Here is a 20,561-nt window from a genome sequence, read left to right on the forward strand (position 1 = left end):
CCTCCAGGAAAACAGACAAAATGGAGAACACAACAAGCCAGGCCCATGGCTGAGCTGTTGACAACATGCAGCGCCCCCTGCTGGCCATGCCCGGTCACTGGATTAAAAAACATTTAAAAATAAATCAATTAATCAGTCAATCACCTGCATAGAAATAATTACATATTCACATTTTTCTGTAAATTCCAAATCTCATAGCATTTTAATAATGCAACTGGCACATACCAGGCCAGTGTGTATGTAAGTGTGAAAGGTGCACTGGGAAAGGTGCTCATCAAAACCTCTGCCCAGCAGTTTCTCCACAATTTTGGCACTGTTAATGATGCAGGATGCAAACAGACAGACAGACAGACACACACACACACACACACACACACACACACGCAGACATACACACACAGACAGACATATGAGACATATGTAGTGAATATTAATGTATTTTGATTCGTTTCTTATGTATTTCTTATAATTTCCTTAATTGTCTGCTCAGTGCACTGCCCTCTGGGAGGTCAAGAGGACACCCAGTGTCACCAAAAAGGTTGCATCTTTTAATTATTAATCAGTGATTTGTAATTAATGGATGACTTTTTCACTGTGCTACACTCAGCACCATTACTTAATTTTTGAATTAAACAGAAAACTGAAAAATGCATTTTGTTTCTTTAGATATGACAGTTCAAACTTCTGCATTTTTCATCAGAAAATGTGAGTGGCTTAAGTGTCTGGGAGAAGCATCTGTTACTATATGCACAGGGATAATGACTGCAGAGTAGAGTTGGGTCTATATTATAATTTAGTTTTCAAGGCTGTGCTATTGTGCATTATAACTTAGTTGACAATACAGCAGATGCACTGGCTTGTCTAAAAAATTGTTCAGATTTTAAAATCATGTTTTAATTTCTTAGTATTTTTGCTCAAGCTATTCCACAGAAATTAATGCAGAACCCATGACAGTCAATTTAATGTTACAGCACACACTGATTTACTTTCTGTTTTCTTCACGCTCAGCTGGGGCCCATATCGTCTTCCATTATTCATGCTGAAATTGCATGAAATTCAACCCCTTCGAAAAGATAGAGTCTAACCTGGGAGCAGCACATGAACAGGAAATAAAGTGAAGACAGGAGGCAGGGAAATTGGCTCTAATGGGAGGATGAGTGCGATGAATAAAAAACAGGCTGTATAGCACACATCCCCAACCCAACAAGTCATTATGTTAGTCCAAGATATAGCCTACTCACACTTACATGAATTTATTCAAAGTAAAACAAACCCAATCAAATACTCTATAGATTGTCACCACTTAATGATATTAGATACTACTTAAAATCCTTTGTGGTTTCTACTGTAATTTTAAGGTTACAAAAAACATCCACAAAAAGCTCTAAATCCCCACTATTTGAATCCCACTCAGTCCCCTGTGGCTGCTTAGCAACCCCTCTCCAGCACAATATACTCTGAATTAACAGGGCAAAGCGTGACCGCTGCCTCCTCAAAACCGCAAGTCAAGGGTGCTCTCCCATCATCGACGCCTTCTTTCAGCATTGCAGCAATAAAAGCCACTGATTTATTACAATGTGGCCTGAAAACCCCCAAACAAGCTGAAAAGCAAAGAAAGGAAAAAAAAAAAAACAATCTGAAACTCAGGTCAGTGTTAATGTTAATATTGCTCATGGCTCCATGTGATGTGGGCAGGGGACACAAGAGACCTGATACTCCTAATGTAAAACAAACAGGACTGTACAAACAGGACCCCCCCCCCCCCCCCCCCCCCCCCCCACCCATTATGATAATTTAAATCCAGATTTCCAAATGACTCCCATATATATCTTCTTCTATACCCCTAATAAACAATGTTAGCTTGTGACCTACATATAACTGTATATATAGATGATGGCACACATTGTTAAGCCTCATATTCAGTCTACCATCTCACTTCCTGCAAACTGGATTTTCTTGGCTTCACTGTGGAGTGTGCTGATGACTCTGTGATAGATTCACTGAGCAGGCCCTGAGCAATAAGATACAAGTCCCTAACCCCTGTCCTCCTCCTACTGTAATCCAGAATAAAATGGCTCAGTAGTGACGGTTTCATCTTCTTCAGTTTTCCTCATAAAACTCCTGGGGATAACTCTGCAAAAAATGTGCACGTCATGAGGGATTTATTACCAAAATGGACCTCGGATTAATGTATTAAGTTAAAGCTACTGTAATATTTATTATGTATGCTAAATCAGGGGATATTAGGCCTAATCACTTAAAATCTTAGTTCTGTGAACATGTGTTTTTTTTTTTTACATGGCATTGACCATATGGGTCATCACCTGGGGTTAAGATCTGTCCATGGTGCTGAATTTAAGAAAAAAAATAAATTAGGCTTCTTGGTCAAATCAGTGAGGGGGGAGGGATCAATGTTTATTTTCTTTCACAGCGTTCTGGGGGAAAGAAGTGTTAATGGTGTCTGAAGGTTCAATAGGATGCACTTTTGCGATTTTACTAAACGTCTGTGCCATCATGGGAATTGGGATAAATGAGGAGCTAGCGGTATAGTTGCCTGTATAGATCACCAGCTCTGTACATGTGCAGCTGTCACAGTCGTTTGGGTCTTTGAGCAAAGACTCTGCATGGGACCTAACCCCTCACTCGTCTCTCGGGATAAGCGAGGCAGCTAAAAGCGTTAACTGCCAATGGGGAAAGCCTCTGTGAAGACTCAGAAGAAGGGATTAAAATCCGCAACGCTGGGATGTTAAAACTGCATTAGACCTGATCCTTTCCTACAGCTCCACGTCACTCATAGCGGAAAAAAAAGCAAAAAAAGAAAAGCAAAGCACAGATGCACCCACATCAGCCCAGCTACATGTCGATCGTCTGCAAATGTAATTTTCCTTTAAGATGATGTAAGGCAGTATGCTACTTCATGAGACGATTTTCTTCTCTCTCTTCACACAGCTTGGAGCAACATTATCTCAAACCTTCTGCCTGAACAAGCGTTTCCACACTCAGCAGTTTGGAGAGATGGGTGCGCACCGGAGTCCCGTTTCCATCCAGCTCTCAGCGAGCAGCCTCGGAGCGTGTTTCAGTATCCCGTCCGTCAGGAGCATCGCTGAGTAGCAAGATGATGAGATGCTCGTACATTTTCCAATGTATCTCGGACTATTGTGACTAAACTAGTAGGGCGAAGGAACTTGAGCGAAAAATGTTTTTACTTTTTTTTTTTAGGTGGGAAATTTCAGAGTGAAGTGAGGTTTGCATTTCTTTGAAGTCCCAATAACGACCCATTGACGTTTGTAACATGACGCTGGCTAATGTTGAAAAAGGATGCAAGGTGGGCAGGGGTATTTACGCATTGGGGTTAAAGGATATACTGTAGGCACACCTTGGAATTGTTTGTCAGGAGACGCTGGATGCGAGGACTGCAGCTTGAGTTATGAGGTTATGCTTTGGGTCTGAATACATCAACACCATGCGGCTGAGCCCCACACCCTGAACTTCTCGGACATTTGCGCTCCGATTTCGTGCAAAAAAACCGAAAACGATGGCATTGAGCGAAAACTCCAAAACGCAACCTGCAAAAGAGCAAGGCTCCGTGCAAAACCCTCCATCGGACGTTATTGAGCTAAATGTGGGTGGACAGGTGTATTACACTCGTCATGCCACCCTGACAAGCTTTCCAAATTCCCTACTTGGGAAGCTGTTCTCTAACAAGAAGGGGTCTTCAAATGACTTGTCCCGGGACCTTAGAGGACGCTATTTTATTGACAGAGATGGCTTTCTGTTTCGGTATGTGTTGGATTACTTAAGAGACAAGCAAGTTGTCCTTCCCGACCACTTCCCTGAAAGAGGAAGGTTGAAACGAGAAGCAGAATATTTCCAGCTGCCAGAACTGACCAAACTTTTGTCATCGGAAGAATCAAAACTATTTCCAGACGACTTGTACTACAGTGATTTTGATGACGCGTCGCAGGGCAGCGACCAGAGGTTTTACCCCTCGTACGCCCTGGACCGGAGGTATGGCTACATCACGGTCGCTTTCAAAGGCGTTTGCGCTGCTGGAGGCAGAGACAGTCAAACTGATGCCAAGGCCAAAAAGTTACCGAGGATCTTCATCTGCAGTAGGATTGGCTTAGCCAAAGAGGTGTTTGGAGACGCCCTGAATGAGAACAGGGACATGGACAGACCACCGGATCGCTACTCCAGCAGGTTTTACCTCAAGTTCAGGCATCTGGAGAGAGCTTTTGACATGCTGTCAGAGAGCGGCTTTCACATTGTGGCCTGCAATTCGTCCCTGACTGCGTCCTCCGTCGGTCATTATACGGATGACAGGGTCTGGTCCAATTACGCGCAGTACATCTTCTATCGTGAGTTAAAGGTTATTCCTATTTTCAGAAGTGAAATACGTTAAACTGATGGCTTTTACTTTCAGAGATCACCTACATCAAACACCAACAACGCCCGATGTGCACTGAAAGTGCCACTCCCTTCCCCCATTTAAACACATCCTACAGAAACATTAGTGGGATTTTGTATGTAGCGTGTTTTTCTCTTTAAATGTCTAAAAAGTTGTTGAAGATCATTTTAGATCTAATGTATTTGTCTAAAGGTTTAAGGGTGCTATGCAGAAACCGCTGTTTGCTCACATCACCGGTAAGGTCAGATTACAGCACACCCTCTGTGAATTTTTGCATCCCATGCAGTGGCTGACTTCAAACGTATGTCTTGAGCGATAAGAGGCAAACTTGCCCACGGGACCCATGGGAGTTGAGTCACAGTGATGCTACACTTTAAGCACACATGCGTCATGCGTAAACACGGCTTATTGCTCAGATACTGCCAGCCGATGGGCTATGAATAATATAGAACCAGTGGCAGCATAATTTCACATGAATACTGCTGCTGTTCTCTTGAGTCGGTTTAAAAAAAAAAAAAAGACAAAGTTTGTTTACAAGCAAATGCCTTAATTATTCGCAAATATGGTTCATCCCAGTCTTTGCTGAGGGAGGAGTTGGACCATATGGCCAATTAAAAAGCACTTTGGTCATTATTCTGAACAACTCCCTTTGGAAGAGCCGAAGAAAACCCAGTTGGTGGGTCAAGGTGGGGGTTGCAGGAGGGCAGGCTGAGGAAGACACAACATATGGTTTGCTAATGATTTACAAATAGTGTTGTTAATACAGGCTAATTATGACAGCGGGGTTTTGATGGGCAATAATATCCAGCCAAATAGGATTTTCCTGAGTCATTCAACTTTTTGGAGCACAACATATGGAGCAGGTATTCACCTCCTTCCCCATAAAAGGATACTGCCTTAGGACAAAAATATGGGACAGTAAGAGGAGGGAAGAAATAGTTGACTATGATAAGTACAGCATGGAAGGAAGAGTACAAAGACAAAAGGGAAAAAAAGAGGTAATTTAAGGAAGTGAACTGAAAGGAAGTGAAGAACAGGGAGGCGAGCAGATGGAGAAGAGAGCAGCTGAGCAGGAGGGTTGAGGGAGTAAAAGTTGCATGAGACTTGGCCATGGGGAGAAAGAACTGAGGCAGAAAGAGGGGAGAGTGAGGAGCAAAAATAGATTAAAGTATCAGACATGAAAGTTCATCATCGAGTCTGAGGGAGCAGAGAGGAAGACGGTTAGGGTGGCAAGACACAGAAGAAGAGGGCGAGACTTGGTTTTCATTAAAAAAGAGCAGACAAGGTGAGGGTGAAACAACATACACACACACACACACACACACATATATATATATATATATATATATATATATATAAAACGAGAGAGAGAGAGAGAGAGAGAGAGAGAGAGAGAGCATTAGGAGACAGAGACCTAGTCAGGATGATGGATAGACACATCAAAGGCAGACAGGCGTGAGAGCCCTTGCTTCACAGCAGCCAGCATCCACTTTCAAAACTAATACAGTAAACTGATTCAGAATGTGGGACACTGGCTGGCCTAAGGCAGGTAGTCCTAAACTAAGAATGGATGTAGACACGTGCACCTTTTTCGGGGGGGGGGGGGGGGGGGCACAAAGCAGATGTGCTCCATTGTTATTTGTTGTTTTCAGCAGTACACTTCACTACTCTCTTTTACCCCTTTCCCATCCGATCTCATATGGAGTGTAACAGGGAGGCTGGCTGTGTCAAGAGTGTAAAAAGAGCAATCCAGCACAGTAAACAAATTGAGAGAATTTCTTTCAGCCTGTCAGTTCCTTAGCATCATCCATGTTGCTCTTCCTGTTGTATACGCCAGTTGTTCTCTACAGGCTCCACTGGCTCGGTATTTGTGTGGACTTTAGTTTCCCAATTGCCCACAGTAGATATTGATCATTTTAACGTGTGGTATCTTCTGTCTTATTAGTCAAGGGGCTTGTTCCCTCATAAAGTTAAGACATTCTCGTTTTAATTATTGTCATCCATGCATGCCTGCTGGGGCATATATTGTTAGTTTCTCAGCAGATTAAAACAAATGATACGTTCAGCAAAAGGGCACGCTCCTCAGGAGGCCGCAGCGTCTGAGCATTCATCATGAACAAGAGTTTTTGCACCTGATGGCCATGATGAATAATTCACATTCAAATGGGTATGACTTGTTTACCCTTTGAAACAACAATCGAGCAAGAGAGAAATTTATCAAACTGAGTACCAGCATTTATTAGAATGAATGGGACAGAGATCAGTAGCTGGTTTAGTCATGATATCCAGATGATCAGCTAGTTGCAGGGTCTTGCATTGCAAAGCACTCACAGACGGATATGTTAGGAAGGCTATTACCACCAGTGGAAAAAAAACTAAAAAGTTGATTTAGAGGCATATGGTAAATAAAAATGTTGACTTTTCAAATCCAAAGTGAGTTAACATTATGAGGTAAAGAGTCAAAATGATGAGATTAATGTCATAGTTATGACATTAAAACGGCTAAAAAATTAGATGCAAAATCAAAATTAAAAGATAAAAGTCAAATTTATGACACAAAAAGTAAAAATGATGATCTTAAACCCAGAATTATGGAATCTGGCAGAAATGGGGCTTCATATAGACAAATAGATTTTTGGAAACCAGAAATGTTGGTCATTTAGCATAAGAGGGATATCTGGAATGTCGATTGGCATTGATAACATGATTGCTGTAGTGATAACCTCCCAGTTAGCATTTGGGAGTGGTCTCCCTATTGCTAATTATCTCTGGGGAAAAGAGGAGAGTGTTGGCTAATTAAAAAGCAATCTGTGATCCCAAAATGTTTCCTTGTCTCCATTCATCCACTGGAGATTCAATTGTGAAAGATAATTGCTCATCTATTTTAAGAGCAATGTAAAACATAATTTAAAATAGGAAAAGATTAAGTCAAATCATAGATGGAAACTAGCCATTGTCATGGACAAAGTAGCATCATAACCTGCTTTGAAAATTACTACATCCATGTCACAGTGGCAGAGCAACCCATCTCTGAGCACTGGCACTGGAAACACCAGAGACAGTTTTGTCTTTTCTCATTTAAAAGAGCTGTGCTCAAGTGCCTCGTCAAAATGGGAGGCACGTACAGTGAAGATGGAGGATGATTATACTTGCAGGTGTGTTCTGCTAATATAACAGTTCAGTCTTCATTTTGGCTGTGAATGAGATGATGTGTGGCCATAATGGCTCCTGAACAATAGCCACAAGGCGACAGGGGGGCAGAAGGGGGAAAGTAATCAGCTGCTTGGGTGTAATGGAGGCAGAGACATGGTCGTTCCCAGAGAGCCTTTTTGGAGTGTGGCTAGAGTGGCAATGCCTGCAAGAGATGGATGGTACTCCCAAGTATAACTCACATATGTCTTAGAAAGCAAGTGTGTATCTATGCTTCTGCCCCTTTTTTTCTCAATAGATGTAAAACCTGCACTGCATGAGTTCAGGTAGACAATCTGTCTCACACTGGGAGTAAATCTGAATTTACTGAAAAGCTGCAGATGCAAACAGAAAATCCAATTTCTGAAATCATTCATTTATTGAGGCCACATTCACTGAAATTTAAAGGATTATGTAAGTTGTTTTCATGTTTTAGGTCATTAAGTAGAAATGGTTTTCTTTGCTTTGCTGTTGTTTGTTTTCTAAACCTTACTACTAGCTCTGCATGTATTTGTAAGCATCCATTAGTTTCCACCTCCACATCTCTCTGCTGTATTAAAATGATCTCACAAAGACTTAGCTAAGACTGCAACATTCCCAAATTGGGACTCAGGTGCTTCATGCAAGAAATTAGCTGAATCGCAGTAAACCTTTCATATGGTCTGGCCTTGTTTATTGATTGGATTTTCTAACAATATACTGTATGACTGCTGACTCACAAACAGATGTTGGAGGTGTCCTTGAACACACCTAGAAGGGGAGTTTTCAGTTTATACATTCCTAGTAACTTCATTACCAAGCAATGATAATGTAATTTTAACAGATAAAACGACTAAATATAGACTCTGATGGATTAACCATCTTAGGAAATTGAAAAGTCTCATATTTGAAAACCATTACCTGCATTGCAGGTAAAACATCAGTCTAAACATAACTTGCTATAATTGGAATATGGTCATTTTGGTCCCTGTTTCTGCTGTTTCTGCACCACGTAGCTGGCGGAGAAAAGTTACTGTATATCAGCTTGTCTGACATCTAACACCTTAATGAACCCTCCAGAGACACTTAATGGATACTTAGGTGATGAGTCTTCACGTTGTGTGGAGGGCTGAGTGTTTTCTGAAGGTAGGGGATCCCCTGAAGCTGAAGGGGAGTTTTGTAAAGTAGTGACTGTAGTGGCATGGCTCTGTATGGGGGATCAAGACAACACATTTACCATATGAAGTACAAGTACAAGGTACTTGAAAACTGGAAAGAGGATCTGATGTGTGAGATGGCCGATACATGATTTACACCATGAGGGACCAGAATTGCCTCTGATCATTCCTCCAACCTCTCGAGGCATCATTTTAGGTGTTGACAAGCGCTGTGTAAATACTCAAGACACCTTCCTGCTTTTCTCCCTCGTCATCTTGCTTCATCAGTGTTTGTGCAGTGGAGGGGTGTGGTGCTGGGTCAGAGGACAGGCCGACAGGGAGAGGCTGATATAGACATTTCAATCTGTCTGCGTTGCTTGTTCATCTCTCTGTCAGGGAGACACTCGACATGCAGCCACCCTCTGACTCGAGGAGGGGACAGCACCCACTTGTCATTAACAATCAGCCAGTGAAGCTGTCACTCCCCTCGTGGGAAGCAGATAATTTGGGCTGGGACAGTCTGTGAGAGACTGTAAGTGATGTTCTATGTCCTTGATTTAGGTCATCTAAAGCTTGTTGGGATACCATGGGATACCCCAACTGATTCCTCACCAGCTCTTTGTCATTACCACTGCCGATTAAAGCTGCTGGGTGGAGGTAACTCATATTGACACATTCAGAGGTATGCAGATATTACAGACGTTATTATATCTGGCAGGAGGATGGCTGTAGCCATCAATAAGGCTGGACCCAAACTGCTGAAGTGATACTTTTCAGCAAATAGGGCTATCTTGGTAAAATGGATTTCCCTCTCTTTAAGGATGGTCACTGCCTTTGCAAGACAAGGCTTTTTTTCTGCTGCAAGGACACTCTGGCCTAATTTGTGAGCTAACAAGCATGTAAACTACACTCTTCCTGAGGCAGTAGCAGAGTAAAAATTATTTGTGTAACTGGATATGGGAGCTGGAGAATATAAGAGTGTGTCTGGGATCAGAGATTCTCTGCTCGTATGAGCTTAACTCCCGGAATGGCTGCATGAATATGCAGATTTAACCTGCCAGACAAAATTACCCCCGGAAACATGTAGCTTTTGTATTTTTTTTTTTTTGTCACCAAACTAACAATCAGAGCTGTTATTTTTTTTTTCATTATTTTACAACCAGTCTTGGTAAGAAAATATTTTTATACTAAAACCATGCAGCAACCGGAGCATTTGAAGATAATTGATGCCACTCAGCCTCAAAGGATTCTGACCAACTAGAGCCAATAGTAAAAGTGAATAAAGCAGTCGTGTTTACTTCAAAGTTCAGTCAGGCAGCTTGGATATAAGCTACTGTGTGCTCAAAACTTTTTTTTTTTTTATTTCCACTGAAGGCACAGTTTACCACCATTGCTGAGACTCACTTTTGACAAGCAGACAGCTACAGCTTTGGGTCACTGAAGTCTGAATATAAAATAAATTGCGTTATGGCCTCCTGGTTATGTACAATAATAAAAAGAAATCGCTGGGTGATGCGTGTTTCTTGCTTCTCTTTATTTATTTTCAGTATATGATTGTGTCGAGCCTCTCTCAGATTATATGAAAGAAGCACAAAGCTGTTCTGCCGCTAAAGAAATAATCAGACATCCTTGATGAGTCAGTTTAGGAGAACAGATTAAAAACAAACACTAATGTTTGGCAAGAAAACCTACTGACATTTGAATTTGAGTTTGTCACAGCTCCCTGCCTTCAGTCCCCAATATGCCCTACTTTTCTGCCATTTAAACGCTTTAAACGGCTAAAAACGGGTTTAACATTCAGGCAGTCAAATTTCCATAAAAACTGACCACTCTTAGACACAAGGACAAACAGCATATAATGCACCTACAACGGCTCTGTGCAGGATTCAACTCCCTGTGTCTGTGTTATTTATGAGAAGTGCAGCCACAGCCGGAGTCTGGTCTGAGGACCAGCCCTGGTCTTTTAATGTGGTTGGAATATGATCTTGTTGACAGGCTGTATGGATCTGAGAAAAACACAGTGCAATCAATGGCTTCCCTGAAAAGATACCAAAGTGTATTATACACACCCACTTGTTTAAAATAACCCGAGATTGACTGTGTCCCGACAAGGCTCATGGTTGCTTCATGTCTTGGCCTGAGACATCAAAGCTCAACACTACATCCAAGAAAAAGAGTTTGATTTTGCATTCTTACAAACACAAGGGCTTTATGGCCACAGTCATTTACATTTCTATGGCACATTTAGACAACGTGTCAGTTAAAAAAAAAAAAAAAAAAGGAAGGAAGAAAGCCCAGGTGCTTCTCAGCTTGTCAGTGGCTTTAATACAATTCATTCTCCTGCATGGCTTGCAGATTTTATGATGCTATTATTGGGTGTTGGCTAGTTTCCTAAACGGGTTGCCCCTCTGGACCACAGCATCCATCCATTTAGAAACAATGCTCAGCCTCCTCTTGATCCTTTGCACTAAAGCGCCTGCATCCATTTGCCTGGTGCTGCTTGTCTGCTGGATTCAGCTAGATTCATTTTCTGTGGGGGGGAATTGGCTCACTGATTGGCCTCTTTACTCATGGATTAGCCATTAAAATGCTGTTAGTGACTCTCTCACTATCAGCCCAATGCAATCATCGCGCCAGAGATAAGGTCATTATTACAGTCTGTGCAAAGAGGTTAAAATCCCCCTTGAACTCTGTTCAGTATAAATTGGCGCATACACTGAAAGGAGGTAATGGACAAATTATTGCTCCCTCTGAGATATCATTGCAATTGAGTCTGTATCATCACATTGGAAAAAGCCATTAAGAGGGTTTTAGAGTCTATGTGCGTGAGTTTATTTCTCATATACTGTTGTTTATATTACAGCCAACACAGCAGTTTTCAACACTGCATATTTCTACCTGTTAGTATATCTAAAACACGGAGAGCAAGGAGAACATAGTTCGGGGATATTTTGGGAAATAAAAGACAGTTACAGTGTTTACTGTCTTTACTTGAACACTTCACAAGCCAGCGGGCAGCACAATACTGTATTTCTGGTTCATAATTAGCAGTGTAGGAGGATGTGAGGAAAGGAGTAGGTACAGGATGGAGAATGCTAAGACTGCTAAGATTTTCTGCTTGTACTAGATTCACTGCTCGTCCAAACTTCGTGACAGGAGGTCAGGACTCCTGCAGGGTCTGCAGGTACTATTATTCACTCCACTATTCACTGACCCGATTCTGTTTCCAGCCAGGACAAATATTTTTGCATTTACTTGCTTTTTCTACCCTGCTGGTAAAAAGGTAGAAAGCACATTCCCCAGACGTATTTGACTGAATGATCTGAAAACAGAAAATAACACACCACCCTCTTGGCAGCCAGGTTAACGCTCTAATATGAAACAGCAATGGCAAAGCAGATTGCTTTGGCTCTAAGACAAGCTTTGCCTTGGGAAGTGGGAAAGGTCTTTTAGGAAGCCACACTGAGCTCAGGGGGTTGTCTTATCAGAGGAAACAATATGCGCAGCCCCCAGAAATAAAGCAATTAAATGTCAAAGCCAGTAAATTACATGTTCCTACATCTGTACCCTCCTAAATACCCACACTACACACACTCTCATCTGATATTTTTTTCGAGGTATTTATATTACAGTGAAAGTGCTGTGTAGGCATTTGTGTCATCAGTATAACTGTTTCTTTTGATTAGTGCTGAAATCTGTCACTGTACATGCTGCTGAGGTGGTCTGTGTTTTATGTTTAAGCATAAAAGAGGGTCTTGCTGAGCAAACAACTGGCAAGTGTGTTTGTATGTGTGTTTTCCAGGTGGGCCCTCCAGGTGGTCGTCCTCCCACTGTGACTGCTGCTGCAAGAGCCACAAAAGTGAGCGTGAGGGAGAGAGTGGCACTTCAGTCAACGACCTCTCCACTTCCTGTTCTGAGACCCAGTCGGAGGCCAGCTCCCCTCAAGGAACCGTGATCTGTGGCCCCGTGAGACGACAGGCCAACATTCAGACGCTAGACCGTCCAATGCCTAAAGGACCAGTTCACATGCTGCAGCAGGCAGAGATGCGTCGCAAGACTGACATGCTCCGCGTGAGAACCTTTGGGGTCCGGGAACGGGAGGCAGCAAAGAGGAAAGCAAACAAGGAGAAGCTCACCCCAGAGCAGGAGCTGGAGAAATGCATCCAGGACTTTCGCCGCATTAGAATCCCTGACCACTTTCCAGAGAGGAAGTACATGTGGCAATCAGAGCTCTTGAGAAAATACCGTCTCTAAATATGAGTGTGAAGAAAAGAAAAAAATAAAGAGGAAAGGACAAGTGATCGTGCTACAGTATCATGTTACTATCACTGTAGAGTATTAAACTGCACAGGCAATGGACTGCACTCTCCAAGACACATACTGTACTAGAAAACTAAAAAACTATGGCCACTTTCCCGCCAGCATGACTAGCGGAGCACACACAGTACAAGGCAGCGTGAGTCATTGATTTGTAAAGTATGCACAGTGTCGTGTATGTATGCACATGTGTAAATCAGGTTACTCCTGTTGGGGCTTACATCACTAACCCTGTTCTCACTTCAGAGAGCTGGGAGCCAAGTGTACTAAAGGCTACTATAATCACTAGTTGAAGCAACAAAGCAACCTCAGGGGCAACATTATTTCAATTCATCAACCTATCACATACTGTATGTGCAATTGCCCACAATAGTTGTTTTTTAATGGATGTACCCAGATGGTGCTGTGCGTTAACAATGGAATATCACTGTACTCCACGGATAGCACATTTAGTTATAGTAAGCTTTGATAACAGCACTGCATGTCATTTCACCTTTAGCATAAATATGCAACAACAAACAAAGTTTCTTTTGTAGGATGGATAGAAATGGTATGTTTTGACTGGGATTAACTTAAATGAGGAAAGCACTGCCCAGATCTGTTTGCCATTGTAAAACTTTTCGTCTGATGTTGTCATTATGTGTTGGATAGATGATGTTGTGTAGGTAGAGTATAATGCAATATATTAGTATACTGCGTTATACTATTATATTGATCTAATCCTTGATTGTAAGTGTGCATAAATGCTAATAAATGGGTTAGAACTGTATTCACTAATAGTGACCTTCTTGTGACTGTATTGAGATATAAAGGGACATTCCAGTTTTTTTCATCCTGTGTAACGATGTCAGAAAGGGATTAAAACAGTGTGTTAATCTCTTCAAACATAACCTGTAAATGTTAGCATGTCTAGTGTAGAGAAACTTTACTTCCAAGGGGCTGAGGAGCTTTTCGTTAGAAGAAGATGGATGGATATTGTTACACATTACTTTTGTTTTTGATAAAAAAGGCAAAGGCATAAACCTGTATACATAAACTTTGACACAATAGAGTCACAGAGTTTTAAACTATTATGTTTACAATAGCTGGTCTAAGATTTTCCCCCTGAATCCCCTGAAGATTTTCCAGACACAGAAACTGAAGCTCCACTGGGCTGAAAACAAAACCATGTTGCCTCGTGTTGCCCCCCACTCTCACCAGCCCCATCCCACACAAAACTGGCTTTATTTAAGAAATGAAACAGATCCTTCTGAGTCTGTCCTGGCTGACATTATAATGTGTGTCTCATCCTCTTGAGAAGATCTGAAGGAAACTGGAAGAAAACCATAGCTGTGCATCACAAACACCATTTATAGAGAGCGCTATTTTTAGCGAGTGGGTTTCTGCAACGTGCCACACTGCATCCATAAGGACTGAGGCACAGGGACCGTATCACTGCAACCCCAAAAAATAGCAGTGTGATGATAGATGAAGAACTGTTTCTCTCCTGAGACGCCAACTGTCCTACAACACAAGTTCAAAGGAAAAAAAGTTGTTAGGGCTTAGAGATACATTTTGCTTTATATACAAAAATGCGTATGACAATACCCAGATTATACAACATATAGTTTGTAGCCTCTCTTGAACAGGTAAGGCATTAATGCCAACTGAACCCTATAATTCTGGTCAAAGGACATCTGGTTTCACTGGTATGTTACAAAAAAACCCATCAGGCTTTTTTAATTCTCTGTTTAGCTCCATTTAAGAGATGATAGGGGTTACGATGTGAATAGTCTTCCAGAAAAGGGCTTTTGATTCATAATACCCCAGCAAAGAATAAAATAGCAAAAACCTGGAAAGGGACTGTATCATAATGAATTTATCAGGGATATAGTGGCCATTCTTACTCTCCTCCACTCTTCACCCAAAACCATATCTCTTCCTCTCAGCCGTCATTCAGTAGGAACACAGCATGAAATCTCTCAGTCTGAAATCCAATGGCCCCTTTTCCCCTCTTTCAAAACCAGATCCGCTTTGGATGGCATTTCACTTTGCACTTTGCACGATCTGAATTTTAATACCTCAATGAAAAATCAATGAATTTCCTCCTGCGTATCAGGTATACACAGCATCATGGCACAGCCTGACCTGGCATTACTTTTCTGCCCTATCCCACAGAACCATGTTGAACACGTTTGCTTCCATTCTGCTGTTCTTATACATCAATAGTCTCAGCTCCTGGCTCTGGCCTTATAGATGATTGATAATCAACATCTTCCTCTAGGATGCAAAGTAACATCAAATCTTCAATCAGAAAACATCACTGCCATTTCTAACAGCCCTCATGTTATCAGGTTGGTTTGCCTGCAGGCCTTGCATATTCTACAGCAGCTTTCTTTAGCACGACACAGGTCTGACAACATGATTACAGCCTTTGTAATAGAAAATTACTGCAAAGCCTGTGTGGATTCAAGAGTGGGAGAATTACCCCGCTTATCAGATATTAGGCGACCTGAAAAGACTGTTATTCACACATGGAATAATAGAGGCATGGTGTAAAACCAAGCAAACAGGATTTCATTTTTCTTCCAGTGAATATAAGGATTACACTCTGTAGGCTTTTATATGAGGTTTGGAAGAGACTGCAATTCACTTTACATAAGGATATAAATCCGAGGTGATAACTGGCACAGCAGTCACAGGATCATTTCCGTCAAGTTTGACATCTGGAATATAAAGATGAAAAATGTAATTTATCTCCTTCTTCAGGAGAAAAATCCAGACTCTTTCTGGATTGAGGCCTTGTTGCCTGCAGCACATCTCCATGAATATCCAAGATCAACATGTTTTTCTGTGTATTACCGTGCTAAGTTTAGATAACTGACATGGCAGAGTTTTATAAATGCTGGCAAAGTCAATGAAAATGTGTCTGATGAACTGTTAGACTGAAGAGCTTTTTCCTAAGGCTCCAATCTTTGTTATTTATACATCATGACAGAAAACGTCTATTTCATGGCCGATTTGAATTTCCGTGAAAAAAAGATAGATAAAGATCGTGTGTAAATGACAAAACTGCCAAAAACATAGTACAGCCAGTCAAACTGGTTGGCCCGTATTTTTTTCTTTAAACAGGAAATTAAGTTAGTCAGGGTAAAATATTTACATTAGTGTGTCACATCTCTGGAGCCTAGTATTCCCAGTAATCCTAATATTATTGATATTTTGTCAAAAAATATACATTTCATGGACATTTATGACCCTTCCCCCTTTACAAGCCATACTGTACTCTGGGTTGTCATTATACTAAACATTCATACTGTGTGCTCTGCCATGGGGAACCTGCAGGGACATAGCTAGAGAAACAGGAGCCAATTTACAGCCTTAGAGTATTTGGGGTCTCACTCTGCCCTGATTCTGCCATGTCCAATGTATGGTGATACCACTGGAGCAAGTTACAAATGAATCCAGGAAAGGAAATCCAGATCAGTGTCATCACCACCGCTCCCTGCAGAAAACTGAGAGGGAAAAAACAGATAAAAGACCACATTGTATTTACATATTTATCTAACCAGTCATATAGTTATATTTTTATTTGCCCTGGTTTTGAGAGATTTTTCTTGAAGATTTCTGCAGCCACTCCAATTTAACAAAGGTGAGTGTTGCTTAAAACATAGGGGATGGGGGGAGGGGTAAGGGACATTTTAAAATGCAGCAACGTCTCTTTCCAGAAACTTTGTCCCAGTTACTCTGGAAAAATTGACAGACTCCGCTGTGAAGAGGAGTTCTTTAGAACTACTTTCTCCTGAAGAAACACTCCCCACAGAAACTGCTGACAGTTTGATCTGTGGATTCTTCAACAGGGGACTGACCACTGAAAGTAGATGTGATACTGATTTTTAGTGCTGCAAGTGTGACAAACAAAGCTCCGTTCCACTCCGATGTACGGTGGTGGTTGCCCGACTCTCAGAAATGCAGATTTCAAAACCTGGGCAAGTAAAAACAAAACACCTGTGTGGCTGGATAGGTAAGTGAGAAAAGAATCTGATCTTTTCCAAACACAACAAAACACGTGTTTTATTTGGAAAATTATTATTACAACTTTGATGACTTTAAAACATATGCAAACTAATAGAGCTGTCACGCAATAAACCCTAGCTTCATCAATGGTGTGTAATCTCAGTTTTACAATGGTGTTGATCAGAAATTGTGGTAATTTTAGAGGCAACAGTTTGGGGTGTTGAATTATACTGTGTTATATTGACAGGTATTTTTAATAGTTTGTCCACCTCATTTATATGAGGGTAAACAAAACACCACAGTATAGTGAAATTAAATTCAAGAAAACAGGATTTACTGCAGGCCTGGCAATGAGTGTATATATTTATTTATGAATACACCCCTGAGGGCCAAACACTCTAAGGACCTTCCCTAAACTTCACCTCTGTTTTACATACAGGCACACACACACACATACTGCAGTGACATGTGTCAGTCAGTAGTGCTGACTTCAGCAGGTCCTACATCTACTGTGAGTCAACTTTTTTGCTTCCTAGGTGCCCGATCTCCTCCCTCAGCTCATTGCTCTGGCGCCAGCCCCGAGGTACGACTACAGACACACAATCTTTCACCTCCTCAGACAACCACTGTCAGCATTACAGTTAGTTATCCGCATCATCTCTGCAGCTCCATAGATTGTTGGATATTCTTCCAGCTCCCTCTGGGATCCATTCAGCCCACTGCACTGCACAACAACAAGGTTCTGAATCCAGATGCAAGGCTCATAATGAGACAAAGTATCCAGGGGTCCTGAGTGGTAAGAAAGTGGGGGAGCAGAGGCGAGAGTGAGAGAGAGACAGGTAGCTGCATACACATACTCACCTGGACTCTTCTCCTGGGACAAAAAGTCCACCAGTGTGTAAAGAATGGGAGAAAATGTAGAAGCCACTGCCTTGTTATGAGGTCAGTCCAGTGAACTTGAAGTGCCATAGCATTTGTTCCGGTATATTTAGGGTTTTTTTTTAACGTTACCTCTTGGCAGCTGAAGGAGGCTGATTTACAGCTTAAGTGTCTACCACTCGTCATTTTCCCCCTCATTACCTTATCCCTTTCTCAAGGACTGCTCTTGAGAATATACAGGCTCAATTAAGTTGTTCTGACCGGAAATCCCATTGCTCATAAATCACCTCCAAGGGCTACTGATCAGCACTGCTACACCGCAGCGTAAAGGAGCATACAGTGGTGTGTGCTGCAGAGCAGGGCAGCGGCTATTATAAATCAAATGAAGAGTACAGAGTATAAAATTGGAGGGGTGGGGGAATAAAATACTGTAGGACACTATATCATAAATCTGGAAAATAATCACTGATTGTCTGTGAGTTGTGATATCAGACAATGAATACAACAGGACAGGTAAACAGCAACAGTGTTATGGGAGATTTGGAAAAGGTCTTATTCACCTTCTTAAAGCCAGTCTGCTTTTTAAGAAGTCAGGCCAAAATTATTGCAGCAACCTTTTATTTTAATTTTAAATTTTAATATTAAGTTTTTCAGGATTTCATTATACGGTAGGAAAGACAGAAGACGTCGCTTGTCTCTTGAGCCAGATTTTGTACAGTTAAAATGTGCTGCACTCAGCTAATGTGTCGGCTTATTAAATAATCAGTAGGGGAACATTGTCTTAATTCCTCCCAACATTTTCCCAGTGCTGTGCAGTTAGAATTGCATGCCCAAACCATACCTTGAGGTGTCTTTGCTTTATAAAACATCCTCAAATAGCTTCAGAGCACACTTCCTTATGTGTAACACTTTTCAAAGTATAAGCGAGATAAAGACTCTGTTGGCTGTTAATTTCTTTCATGCCTTTTAACAAGAGCCTAGAGAGAAACCCTCCTCTGAATGCATTGCAGAGCTGTTACTGTATGAGGAAAATGATCTCAATATGAAATTTAAGTATTCAATTTGACTCCAAAGCGACTGAGGGGGATCAAGTTTAATTAAAATAAATCCTTCACGTGTCTTTTTGGTCTTTCGCAGGAATCAGATGAATTTCCTGTAGCTGAAATTGGTTGTGAGGTGACAGGCCTGTGGCACACAAACCCACAGTGAGGAAAATTTGTTCCCCAGTCTATTCTTTGAATGTAATCCAATCTATTTTCAGTGGTAATCTGTTGTTTTTAGAGGACAGGGGAAACAACACTACACAACAGAAACTGCACATTAATGCCAAATACATTTTCTTCCCAGCTACACTCATTAAAAAGCAGTTTTTTCTCTAGAGAAGTGTTTATCTTATTGTCACCTTCTAGTGCAGGACCACACGATGTATTTTTAGGGCTATCATGCAGTATTTTTTCAAAGTTGAATGCGTTACACATATAAGAATCCATGAAGTACCAGTTTAATCCTTCTAGAGATTAAACATTGCACACAGATGGTGGGCATGTCGCATCCACATTGTCTGACCTACTGCCATTGCTCTGTGATTATCTCCAGTGCAGCACATATAACAAATCTGCACAGCTTACTTAAAAGCACATCAGACCTGAAAATATGAGACTCCATGAATATATTCTGCATGCGAATATGCTGGGGCTTTCAGTGGTGAGTTGAAATAAAGCATTCACCTTCACCGGTCAGTTTTTGTCCACAGATCAATAACAGCTATAAACATGGACATGATAAACTGTTTATCCTGAAGACAAAGCCTATGAAAAGAACAATAAAATAGATTTTTATCCGCATTAGAGACATGGCTCTGGGGATAGCATTGTTGGTCAGCCAGCCACTTCGGTCCAAACTGAAATATCTATTGCCTAGGCAGCCATAAATTGTTGTAGAGACATTTATGGTTACCAGACAATAAATCCTTGGACTTTTACTCAAGTGCTACAATGAGGTTGACATTTTTGGCTTTTAGCAAAGCGACTTCACAACGGCTGGATTTATTGCCCTGAAATCTGGTTCAGATTTCTGTATTGCTCAGTGAATGAATCCTAATGGCTTTTAGAGATTTCCTGACTTTTCCCGTAGCTTCACAGCAGGTCACAGTATTTTGCATATAGTTTTTTATCTCTTTGCCATTGCCAAAATATTTCATAGAGGTAATGGTGTATCACCACAAGTTTGCCATTTCGTTTTAGTGAAATATTTCAACAACTATTCTATAGGATTGTCATGAAATCATGTAGGCTACAGTCATTTATGGTCCACACAGAATGACCTGTGATCATTTTGATGATCTCTTAACTTTTTCATTTAGTACCATCATCAGGTCAAAATTTCAATTCGTCCAAAACTTTGGTTCATGACTAATGACATTCTGATCAACATCTGTATTTTGTGTTTAGTGTTAATTTGTGGTTGTTAGCATGCTGCAATAAACATGTCATTCAAGTCATATACTCTGTGTTTTTACTTTTCTACAGTTAAAACTTTAACCTGGTGGGTGTTTTACAGGTTCTAGTATTTTTAGACACAATATATTCACACTGGTTCATGATACGGTCATTAAAAGGGGTTCAGTACTGCAAGTC

The 20,561-nt window shown here is 41.2% G+C and overlaps 1 protein-coding gene across 1 annotated transcript; it reads left to right on the forward strand.

Annotated features, from left to right (window-relative positions):
- Positions 1 to 3,535: 3,535 nt before the first annotated feature.
- On the forward strand, positions 3,536 to 13,819 carry LOC113144579 (BTB/POZ domain-containing protein KCTD16-like). The gene is made up of 2 exons (XM_026330740.2): positions 3,536 to 4,358; positions 12,536 to 13,819. The coding sequence occupies exons 1-2, from the start codon at positions 3,536 to 3,538 to the stop codon at positions 12,985 to 12,987; spliced, it is 1,275 nt and encodes a 424-aa protein (XP_026186525.1). The 3' UTR covers positions 12,988 to 13,819.
- The last annotated feature ends 6,742 nt before the right edge of the window (positions 13,820 to 20,561 follow it).

Source organism: Mastacembelus armatus, chromosome 10 (assembly GCF_900324485.2).
Source record: "Mastacembelus armatus chromosome 10, fMasArm1.2, whole genome shotgun sequence".
Lineage (NCBI taxonomy): Eukaryota > Metazoa > Chordata > Actinopteri > Synbranchiformes > Mastacembelidae > Mastacembelus > Mastacembelus armatus.

Excerpts from the sequence above, each read along its gene's own strand:
- LOC113144579 (XM_026330740.2), top strand. The coding sequence starts at position 3,536 with ATGGCATTGAGCGAAAACTCCAAAACGCAACCTGCAAAAGAGCAAGGC. Across the intron at positions 4,359-12,535 it reads CGCGCAGTACATCTTCTATC|GTGGGCCCTCCAGGTGGTCG; the intron begins GTGAGTTAAAGG and ends TGTGTTTTCCAG.